Source organism: Salmo salar, chromosome 05 (assembly GCF_965601325.2).
Source record: "Salmo salar chromosome 05, fSalSal1, whole genome shotgun sequence".
NCBI lineage: Eukaryota > Metazoa > Chordata > Actinopteri > Salmoniformes > Salmonidae > Salmo > Salmo salar.
The window spans coordinates 15582704-15594794 of record NC_138295.1 but is presented as its reverse complement, the minus strand read 5'-3'; the positions used below and the strand labels follow the sequence as shown (position 1 = coordinate 15594794).

The 12091-nt window shown below is 45.4% G+C and overlaps 1 protein-coding gene across 18 annotated transcripts in view; it reads right to left on the bottom strand.

Annotated features, from left to right (window-relative positions):
* Positions 1-12091, bottom strand: part of LOC106604312 (ankyrin repeat and KH domain-containing protein 1) — a 91806-nt gene that overhangs the window by 2258 nt on the left and 77457 nt on the right. For 13 of the 18 annotated variants that reach the window (XM_082975067.1, XM_082975064.1, XM_082975069.1 and 10 more), the window contains 7 exons: positions 10635-10960; positions 10259-10411; positions 9835-9984; positions 7751-9230; positions 2809-3220; positions 2386-2631; positions 580-764 (listed from right to left, as the gene is read on the bottom strand). In XM_082975067.1, coding sequence (XP_082831193.1) covers positions 580-764; positions 2386-2631; positions 2809-3220; positions 7751-9230; positions 9835-9984; positions 10259-10411; positions 10635-10960 — 2952 coding nt within the window. The remainder of the gene's footprint in view (positions 1-579; positions 765-2385; positions 2632-2808; positions 3221-7750; positions 9231-9834; positions 9985-10258; positions 10412-10634; positions 10961-12091) is intronic. The other 5 variants (XM_082975065.1, XM_082975072.1, XM_082975081.1 and 2 more) reach the window with 3 other exon arrangements.

The following is a 12091-nucleotide window of genomic DNA, read 5'->3' as shown; positions in this document are numbered from 1 at the left end:
ACTACAGTATATTAACATGGTCCTACCCTGGAGACAACCAGGTTATAATACACATCACAACCAGGTCCACTAACTACAGTATATTAACATGGTCCTACCCTGGAAACAACCAGGTCCACTAACTACAGTATATTAACATGGTCCTACCCTGGAGACAACCAGGTCCACTAACTACAGTATATTAACATGGTCCTACCCTGGAGACAACCAGGTCCACTAACTACAGTATATTAACATGGTCCTACCCTGGAGACAACCAGGTCCACTAACTACAGTATATTAACATGGTCCTACCCTGGAGACAACCAGGTCATTATGTGTGTGTCAAAACAAATACAAAATGCTCAGAATAAAACAGGTGTAGACCTTACTGTGAAATGCTTACTGACAAGCCCTTAACCAACAATACAGTTCAAGAAAGAGTTAAGAAATGTTTTACTAAATAAACAAAAACTAAAATCTAAATGAATCACAAGGTAACAAGACATATACATAACAATAACAAGGCTATATACAGGGGGTACCGGTACCGAGCCAGTGTGCAGGGGTACAGGTTAGTCCAGGTCGTTTGTGTGTTACCTTGGGGAAGTCCATGTAGTTGTTGGGGTGGTTGATGTGTTGCTGGTGGTAGTTGTTAGCGGGGTTAGAGATGCCGGTGTCGTCCTGCTCCATAGGCTGGTACTGGGAAAAGGTGTGGTCCGCCTGCAGCCCAGGGTGGATCATGTGACTGCCCATCAGGGGCTGAGACCAACCTGACATGGCTTCTAGAGGAGGAGGAGATGGGAGGTAAGAGACCGAGAGATACCGTGTGTGTGTGTGTGTGTGTGAGTGAGTGAGGGGGGGCGGTGGTGTGTGTGTGTACGCGAGGTGGGGTGTGTATATACCCATTAGCTGTTCATCAGGGTTGTAGACATTGGGGATGGAGAGACCAGTGTCATGACGTTGGCCTGTGGGTAAGGTTTATGACCCCCCCCCCCCCCATAAATAGCTTTCTCTCTTCCCCTCTCTGACCCTACTGAAGGACTTGAATAGCCTGTGTTAAATATAGAGAGTCTGGGAACATCAAACAAATGGGGAAAAGGAACCATATTTTGGTAATAAAACCAGTTGGAAATATGCTTGGGAACGTGAGTATGGATTTCATTTCAGTTGTCATCTGAGACATTATGACTGATGACAGGACGACATAAACTGTACCTGAGAAAGTATACACCCTCTAGTTATCAGAGTAACATGGAATTGTTATGCAATTGAAATGTTTGATATTGAAATTGTTTGTTAGGAGATTAAATGTAATTTTAGCTTCCAAATGAGAGAATTGGGTTTTCATAAGGAAAGTGCCCTGCTTGATCAGTGGCCCACCCCTGTGAAGAGACAGGGGTTATAAACGATAAAAACATCCTTCCCCCTCTCCACTATATAAGCCTTTGATGAAAAGATAACCACAGGTTCCAGTACGTGAGGTCTGCAGCCTCTACGTTAGAAGGACACACGTCAAGTACAGAACTAAGCCAACCTCGGCGTGAGCTTTGGTGGCGAATGGTATGAACTTATTCACTACAGAAGTGATACTTCCTAGCCGTTGAGTTAGCAGCGGCCGCTGTAGACGTGGGCTAGGAAAGGACGGACGACGGATCCAGTCTAACAGACGGACGAAGATATCACCACGTATCCAACTTACCACCAGAGACATTCTTCCGAGGACAGGAAGATCTGTTGGCCAACCCGGCCAGCAGCTACGACCAATCTACCGAAGCGCAGCTCAGAGTAAATATTTATTGCATTTTCCTTTTCCAAATGGGCGGTAATTTAGAATGCATAAGATAATGTATTTACGATAGCATAGCTGCTGTTTCTTCGTTCCTAAGTCTTCCTGCTCTTTCATTCAAGCCCAACCCCCTTTCCTTTGTGGAACCTGCCATCATGTATGACATCATTTCTATTCGGTGTATTTGTAATTCTGTGTGATTAGTTTAGGTATTTAGTAAATAACTAATTAAACCCAATTTTGTATTGCTGATTCAACTTGTTAGCCAGGGTTCGTGAAGATAGCCAAGAATTTACAACTTTCATTATGAGACTGAAAATAAGATACGGGTTAATATTGACTGCTATCGATGTAAAATATGACTAAGTATTTTAAGAGTTTATTCGGAAGATAACGGCTCTATAAACTTTCTTCCGTGGTGCCCCGACTTTCTAGTTAATTACATTTACATGATTAGCTTAATCAGGTAATATTAATTACAGAGAAAGGATTTTATAGGTTAGCATGTCATATCACTTAATCCGGCATAGCCAAAGACACGATACCAGCGTGGGTTAGTAGTTGTGTGTGAACACATCAATCTGGTGTGTGTCCGTCTGGTTTGTGTGACTACTCACCCGAGGCGCTGCCGACCCCGAAGGACCATATGCCTCCCTGTCCTACAGGAGCGGTGTAGGAGGTCTGGAGGAGAGGAGGGTTGACGGTGGTCTGTCTGATCCTCGCCAGCCTCTCTGTCCCGATGGGAGGAGGCACCTTCCTGTCCTGCTGGCTGCTGCCCTGGCCCTGCTTGGACTGGTGGGGAGGGGGGGCCGCGGGGCCAGACGACGACACCTTGGAGGGAGGGGGCACCGCCTGGGACTCGCCTGGGGAGAGGAGGGGTTAAAGATTAGGGGTTTTGAGTCTAAAAGACAGTTATACAATTTAAGTGAGAGTTTTGCCTTGGTTAAATCATTTATTTTCTGTGTGCTGAATTCCTGGAAAATAATCTTTGTGGGCATTTTAGATACATTTTCACACATTTTACACATCTGTGTCAGTACCTGATGTGGCAGCGCTCCAGGGGTGAGGGGAGAAGTGCTGTCTGCTAAAGGAGGGGGTGCCCACAGCTGCTGGGCCGTGGAGATAGACTGGACTACCAGACATACTGGTAGCATAGCTGGTCAGACTCAGAGCTGTAAGACAAGGAGAGAGTTTGGGACATATAGAATGTAAGGTCAAACAAAGTCGAATATAATTTTTTTTATTACATCTAAAATGTCCCTTTCTTTTACCAATAGGACTGTTGACCATCCTCTGTGAGGCAGAGCGGTACCCAGGGGCCTTGGAGCTGTCTGGAGGAGGGGCCATCATGCCATCCATCTGTCCCATGTAGGCAGGGGGGGCAGAATACTGCTGCTCAGGAGGGGAGCGGGCAGGGAGGTGACACGCACCCCACACCTGGTTGTTACCCACCTAATAAAGAGACAAGTGGTTAGTGAGCAACTGGGCCACAGGTATGACCCGAAATTAGTAGGCACTGAAGTTTAGGTCACAACATTTTCTGCATTGAATCTTAACTGGACATAGGTAAAGTCGGGGCAGTCTCTTTGGATCTTACAAAAGGCCTTTGATACTGTGATTCATGAGGTCCTCCTATCCAAACCATTCTCCCTTAATGTGTCCACTGAAGTTATTAGTTGGATGTATTCCTATCTGACGAACAGAAGTCAAAGGGTTTGTTTGGAGAGTCAGTCTCTTTACTTTACATTGGGGTCCCACAACGGTCAATATTAGGCACCCTTCTGTTTACCTTCTATATACAGTTGAAATCGTAAGTTTACATACACCTTGGCAAAATACATTTAAACTCAGTTTTTCACAATTCCTGACATTTAATCCTAGTAAAAATTCACTGTTTTAGGTCAATTAGGATCATCACTTTATTTTAAGAATATTAAAATGTCAGAATAATAGTAGAAAGAATGATTTATTTCAGCTTTTATTTCTTTCATCACATTCCCAGTGGGTCAGAAGTTTACATACACTCAATTAGTATTTGGTAGCATTGCCTTTAAATTGTTTACCCTGGGTCAAATGTTTCGGGTAGCCTTCCACAAGCTTCCCACAATAAGTTGGGTGAATTTTGGCCCATTCCTCCTGACAGAGCTGGTGTAACTGAGTCAGGTTTGTAGGCCTCCTTGCTCGCACACGCCTTTTCAGTTCTGCCGACAAACTTTCTATGGGATTGAGGTCAGGGCTTTGTGATGGCCACTCCAATACCTTGACTTTGTTGTCCTTAAGCCATTTTGCCACAACTTTGGAAGTATGCTTGGGGTCATTGTCCATTTGGAAGACCCATTCGGCCAAGCTTTAACTTCCTGACTGATGTCTTGAGATGTTGCTTCAATATATATCCACATAATTTTCCTCCCTCAAGATGTCATCTATTTTGTGAAGTGCACCAGTCCCTCCTGCAGCAAAGCACCCCCACAGCATGATGCTGCCACCCCCGCTTCACAGTTGGGATGGTGTTCTTCAGCTTGCAAGCCTCCCTCTTTTTCCTCCAAACATAACAATGGTCAGTATGGCCAAACAGTTCTATTTTTGTTTCATCAGACCAGAGGACATTTCTCCAAAAAGTACGATCTTTGTCCCCATATGCAGTTGCAAACCGTAGTCTGGCTTTTTTATGGCGGTTTTGGAGCAGTGGCGAGCGGCCTTTCAGGTTAAGTCGATATAGGACTCATTTTACTGTGGATATAGATACATTTGTACCCGTTTCCTCCAGCATCTTCACAAGGTCCTTTGCTGTTGTTCTGGGATTGATTTGCACTTTTCGCACCAAAGTACATTCATCTCTAGGAGACAGAACGCGTCTCCTTCCTGAGCGGTATGACAGCTGTGTGGTCCCATGGTGTTTATACTTGCGTACTATTGCTTATAAAGATGAACGTGGTACCTTCAGGCATTTGGAAATTGCTCCCAAGGATGAACCAGACTTGTGGATGTCTACAATTTTTGTTTCTGAGGTCTTGGCTGATTTCTTTTGATTTTCCCATGATGTCAAGCAAAGAGGCACTGAGTTTGAAGGTAGGCCTTGAAATACATCAACAGGTACACCTCCAATTGACTCAAATGATGTCAATTAGCCCATCAGAAGATTCTAAAGCCATGGCATACTTTTCTGGAATTTTCCAAGCTGTTTAAAGACACAGTCAACTTAGTGTATGTAAACTTCTGACCCACTGTAACTGTGATACAGTGAATTATAAGTGAAATAATCTGTCTGTAAACAATTGTTGGAAAAATGACTTGTGTCATGCACAAAGTAGATGTCCTAACCAACTTACCAAAACTATAGTTTGTTAACTTCTTATGGCTGGGTGGCAGTATTTAGTAGCTTGGATGAAGAAGGTGCCCAGAGTAAACTGCCTGCTACTCAGGCCCAGAAGCGAAGATATCTACTAATAATATGCATTTGGATAGAAAACACTCTGAAGTTTCGAAAACTGTTTGAATGATGTCTGTGAGTATAACAGAACTCATATGGCAGGCAAAAACCTGAGAAAAATCCAACCAGGAAGTGGGAAATCTGAGGTTTGTAGTTTTTCAAGTCTTGGCCTATCCAATATACAGTGTCTGTGGGGTCATATTGCACTTCCTAAGGCTTCCACTAGATGTCAACAGTCTTTAGAACCTTGTTTGAGGCTTCTACTGTGAAGTGGAGGGGAATAAGAGCTGATTGTATCAGGTGTCTGCCAGATGGGCATGAGCTTCAGCCATGCGCACGCCCGTGAGAGGTAGCTCGGGTTCCATTGCATTTCTGAAGACAAAGGAATTCTCCGGTTGAAATCTTATTGAAGATTTATGATAAAAACATCCCAAAGATTGATTCTATACATCATTTGACATGTTTCTACGAACTGTAATGGAATTTTTTGAGTTTGTCTGGCCTGCGCGTTGTGAATTTGGATTTGTGAACTGAAGGCGCGAACAAAAAGGAGGTATTTGGACATAAAGGATGGACTTTATCGAACAAAACAAACATTTATTGTGGAACTGGGATTCCTGGGAGTGCATTCTGATGATGATCATCAAAGGTAAGTGAATATTTATAATGCTATTTCTGACTTCTGTTGACTCCAACATGGCGGAAATATTTTTGGCTTGTTTTTGTGTCTGAGCGCCGTACTCAGATTATTGCATGGTGTGCTTTTTCGGTAAAGCTTTTTTGAAATCTGACACAGCGGTTGCATTAAAGCATTATTTTCATCAACATTTATGATGAGTATTTCTGTAAATTGATGTGGCTCTCCGCAAAATCACCGGACGTTTTGGAGGCAAAACATTACTGAACGTAACACGCCAATGTAAACTGAGGTTTTTGGATATAAATATGAACTTTATCGAACAAAACATACATTATTGTGTAACATGAAGTCCTATGAGTGTCATCTGATGAATATCAAAGGTTAGTGATTCATTTTTTCTCTATTTCTGCTTTTTGTGACTCCCTTCTTTGGCTGAAAAAATGGCATGTGTTTTTCTGTGACTAGGCGTTGACCTAACAATCATTTGGTGTGCTTTCGCTGTAAAGCCTTTTTGAAATCGGACACTGTGGTTGGATTAACGAGAAGTTTATCTTTAAAATGGTGTAAAATACTTGTATGGTTGAGGAATTTTAATTATGAGATTTCTGTTGTTTGAATTTGGCGCCCTGGACTTTCACTGGCTGTTGTCATATCGATCCCGTTAACGGGATTTCAGCCGTAAGAAGTTAACAATACATTTTTGGAGTGGTTGAGAAACGAGTTAATGATTCCAACCTAAGTGTATGTAAACTTCCGACTTCAACTGTAAATGATCTCCCACAAGTTAACATGCAGATGTATGCAGACGATACAGTTCTGTATGTACACAAAAAATAAAAAATATATTAACAAGTTAACTGAAGCTGTAGTACATGTTTCTAAATGGACAACTAATTCTTGCCTGCCTTTAAATAGACAAAACGATGTACTTCTCCAAGAAATCCATTGATTCCTCCCAACGAGCTGTTCTTGTTAATGAGGAGAATCTGAAAGTTGTGTCTAACTTCAGGTATATCAGAGTTTTTTTGGGGGACTCCAACTTGACATTTAAGAAACATGTGAAGGTGTTTAACAAGGTCAAGTTTGGATTATCCAACTTTAGGTTAATAAGACCTTTCCTTCTTCTGGAGGCCACCAAACACTACATGCTATGATCTTCTCACATCTGAGATATTGCCTCACATGCTGGTCACAAGCAGGACCTACTATTCTGAAACCAATTGAATCACTCTACAAACAAACACTTACCATTTTTGATAAACTAAAGTTACCACCATTGTCATATCATTTACAAACAATTTATGTAGTCTGGATAGCTTAAGCAGTATGTAGATGCAAGCCTTTAAGCAAGTCTTTAAGATCCTGCATGTTCTTGGCCCTCCACTCCTATGCCAGCATATGATGCTCAAGGAAAGCACCTCCAGGATAACAAGGGCAATAACTAGAGGTTGATTGCATTGTCCCTTTTTGACACAGTAATTTTGATCAATCGCCCTTCTCTGTTAGAGCTACAGTATACTGGAATGCAATGCCCATGGACTTGAGAAGCTGCACTGATTATTGTATTTTTAAATTTAAATTGAAAACATGACTCAAAACCTACAGGAGGGTAGCTCTTCAGGAACAGGGTTGGAGTGAAAACCTACAGGAGGGTAGCTCTCCAGGAACAGGGTTGGAGTGTAAACCTACAGGAGGGTAGCTCTCCAGGAACAGGGTTGGAGTGAAAACCTACAGGAGGGTAGCTCTCCAGGAACAGGGTTGGAGTGAAAACCTACAGGAGGGTAGCTCTCCAGGAACAGGGTTGGAGTGTAAACCTACAGGAGGGTCTCTCTCCAGGAACAGGGTTGGAGAGACCTGCTCTATTGAAATAAAAAAGGATTCTGTGGAGAACAGAATGTGTGGGGACACCCACCTGGTTGTTGTTGTCGAACATGCTGCTGAAATGGTTGAAGAGGGCTGCAGGGCCGAAGTTAGGGGGCATCTGCTGGGGCTTGGCCCCACCATGGACCTGCTGCTGCATCTGAGAGCCGTTCATCAGACCCATGGAGGGGGGCTGAGGGGGCATGGAGGGGGGCTGAGGGGGCATGGAGGGGGGCTGGGTCGCCTGGGGCTGCTTTTGTTTGAGGTGCTCATGTTGTTGTGTGTTGTGGGGTAGGAACGTTTGTTGTTGCTGGTCGAGGTGTTGGTAGTAGGGCCCTGTCGGGGGCTGCATGCGGTGTGAGACACGGGGAGCGGGAGCTGAGAAGTGGGGTACGGTGCTGGAGGAGGATGGGGGGAGGTGGGAGCTGGACTGAAGAGGGAGGAGAGGTGGAGGGGGGTCTGATGAGGAGGAGGTTAGGAGAGGAGGGGGTTGGTGCTGCTGGCGGGGCTCAGGTTTGGAGGGGGCAGCCATGACAGGGGCGGTGAAACTACCTGAACTAACCACATTGTTGACTGAGATGGACAGGGCCTCCTGAGAGAGGGAGGGGGTCAGCTTCTCCTTGCCTGGGGGAGCAGTGGCGACGCTGGGGGGTGACTTGGGGGGCTGAGAGATGGGGGTGACCTGGGGTTGAAGAGGGTTAGGGGTGTTTGTAGCCGTTAAGCCCGTGTGTTGGTGGGCGGGAGACCCTGTACCTCTCACCGAGTGACTACTACTACTACTGACAGTGGTGGCAGTAACCATGGAGACAGAGTTGACCCCTATGTGCTTGGGGTCAGAGGTGAACAGCTGTTTCCTGACTGAGAAGGATGTGGGGGTGCTGGGCTGGGCCCCAGGGGGGGGGTTAGGGGTGTGGGGTGACCCTGTAGTCGTAGCTGTCTGACTGTTAGAGGCACTAGGGCTGGAGACCGAGGAGCCCGTGGATGATGTGTTAATGTGATCATTATGACTAGACATGTTGGATCTGGCCTGGTTGTTCCCACTACTACCACCGTTGTGTTTGGGGGAGCTGTTGGCACTACCGGGACTCAGCGGCCGCACCGGGAACGGGCCCCAGGTGCTGGCGGCAGGGGAGAAGGTCCCACCGAACTGGGCCATGGGCAGCATGGGGTGTCTGATCTGATGCATGGTCTGAGCTGCCAGGAGGGCCAGCTGGGGATGGGCGTAGGCCAGGGGGAGAGACACGGGGAAGGGCTGCCTCACCCCAGACAGACCCTTACCCATCTTACCCCCTGTCTGAGAGGAAGAGGACTGGAAGGAGACCCCAGAGGATGTGACCAGGGAGCCCAGGGCCTTGGCCCCGACGCTGAGGTTAAGGTTAGCCCCAGTGGGGGTGGGGAAGGGGGCTGAGGTGATCTTGGAGCCCGGGGCCCTGATGTGGTTCCTGGGGATCAGGTCCTCGAGTTCCTTGGCTGGGTCCTGGATCAGAGAATTGATCAGCTGGACCGCGTGGCGTGTTGACTCCGTGCCACCTCTGGAATGGACCATCACAACACAGGGGTCAGAGGCCACACAATGTACACATTCCACAGACATGGTTCCAACCAATCACAGTATCTCAACTCTTCACTGATATCCTGGAGATACGGCAGGAGAATTGATAAATCAACACATCTATTACTCTGTTAAATACTTAGAATCCCTCAGATAAATCATCTATTACTCTGTTAAATACTTAGAATCCCTCAGATAAATCATCTATTACTCTGTTAAATACTTAGAATCCCTCAGATAAATCATCTATTACTCTGTTAAATACTTAGAATCCCTCAGATAAAACATCTATTACTCTGATAAATCATCTATTACTCTGTTAAATACTTAGAATCCCTCAGATAAATCATCTATTACTCTGTTAAATACTTAGAATCCCTCAGATAAAACATCTATTACTCTGTTAAATACTTAGAATCCCTCAGATAAAACATCTATTACTCTGTTAAATACTTAGAATCCCTCAGATAAAACATCTATTACTCTTTTCTCTGCTTCCTCCTGTTCAGCTCTAGACTCTGCTGACTGGTGTAATAATGGGCTGCTGCCACCAGAGGTCATGCTCTCCATCTCTCAGGTCCTACCTGATGGTGATCATTCGCTCTCCGTTCTTGTCTTTCTGTTTGTCCACGTCAATGTGTGCTCCCGTGACGTCCTGTATAGCTGTGATGTTGCAGCCTCCTCTACCCATGATCCTCGACACCACCGAGGCCGGCACCGACAGCTTCTTAGACCTACAGCCCGGAGAGAGAGAGGTTCATATGGGGTTTAGAACCGGGGTTTAGAACCGGACCAAAGGACAAGATCCATGAGGAGCCACAGGCCTGACAACTTACTTTTCCTCATTGCCTAAAACAGTGGTTCCCAACCAGGGAACCTGGGGGTACTCCGGGCACAGAAACATTCAGTTGGTGGTACAGTAACCAAAAAAGGTTGGGAACCACTGGCCTAAAATATCCGATAGATTTACTTGAAGCATTTTTAGATGGTGTGTGTGTGTCTACCCACCGTCTCACCACCTCCTTCCAACCCTCCTCTCTCTTCTGTCCCCTCTTGGGGCTGGTGAGGCTCTTGCTGTTGGGGGATGTGATGGGTAGAGACATGGTCTTAAACTGAGACGGTACAGAGCTGCTGGGGGTCAACTCACTCATGTCTGGAGCTCTGAGAGGTTGAGGGGAAGAAAGAGGGGGGAGAGAACAAGGGGGAGGAAGAGAGAGAAAGGGATAAAGGTTAGATTGTAATTTAATAAGGTTATGGTTTTATCTATGTATTTGTAATAGAAATGCACTGTTGTGTGTGATTTGATGGTTTCCTTTAGGAAACCTACAGTTGTTAGTCTAAGTCAAACCAATGGCTCTCCTCTAAAGCGCTGCAGTTCACTCACTTATGTGTAGGCTTGGAGATGGAGACGGTGACTTGGTTGCCTGGATGTAGCTGAAGACAGTGTTTCTTCTCTGGGCCTGGCAGCAGGCTGTGAATGGGACCCGAGGACGAAGAGGAGGAGGAGGAGGAAGAGGAGGATGAGGAAGAAGAGGGGAGGTCGGGGAGGAAGTTGAGCTCCTGGCTCTTGCCCCCGCTGCTGCTACTCTCACTGGCACAGTCAGTGCTGTCCAGGGGGTCTGAGTCGCTGGTGCCCCCCGCCCCTGTCGCCCCACCACCCCGTGGCTCCCCATGGATCTTGTTGGCCTTGTGCTGTGCCAGCACCACCTGCTGGACAGAGATGGAATCATCACTGATTAGACACCTTGATTGACAGATTGACTTATAACTGAGTGGGAAAAAGACAAGTGGACATATTTGCAGCCACCCAGAAAATAACAGCTTCACTCTCGTCCTTAAATTTAGCTCGGCTACATTATATTCTGCAGTCATGTCACATTGTACATCATATGGGGAGGCAGGTAGCTTAGTGGTTAGAGCGTTGGACTAGTAACCGAAAGGTTGCAAGATCGAATCCCCGAGCTGACAAGGTAAAAATCTGTCGTTCTGCCCCTGAACAAGGCAGTTAACCCACTGTTCCTAGACCGTCATTGAAAATAAGAATTTGTTCTTAACTGACTTGCCTAGTTAAATAAAGGTAAAATAATACATTTTTAAAGAAATACAGTACCAGTCAAAAGTTTGGACACACCTGCTCATTCAAGGGTTTTTATTTATTGTTACTATTTTCTACATTGTAGAATAATAGTGAAGACATCAACACTATGAAATAACACATATGGAATCATGTAGTAACAAAAAAAAAAGTGTTAAACAAAACAAAATATATTTTTGATTCTTTGAAGTAACCACTCTTTGCCTGATGACAGCTTGGCATTCTCTCAACCAGCTTGAAGGAGTTCCCACATATGCTGAGCACTTGTTGGCTGCTTTTCCTTCACTCCACGGTCCAACTCATCCCAAACCATCTCAATTGGGTCTAAATAAATCACAAACAGTGTCACCAGCAAAGCACCACCACACCTCCTCATCCATGCTTCACTGTGAAACCACACAGTCACAGTGGTTAGAACCAAAAATCTCACATTTGGACTCATCAGACCAAAGGACAGATTTCCACCGGTCTAATGTCCAACGCTCCTGTTTCTTGGCCCAAGCAAGTCTCTTCTTATTATTGGTGTCCTTTAGTAGTGGTTTCTTTGCAGCAATTCAACCATGAAGACCTGATTCACACAGTCTCCTCTGAACAGTTGATGTTGAGATGTATCTGTTACTTGAACTCTGTGAAGCATTTATTTGGGCTGTAATCTGAGGCTGGTAACTCTAATGAACTTATCCTCTGCAGCAGAGGTAACTCTGGGTCTTCCTATCCTGTGGCGGTCCTCATGAGAGCCAGTTTCA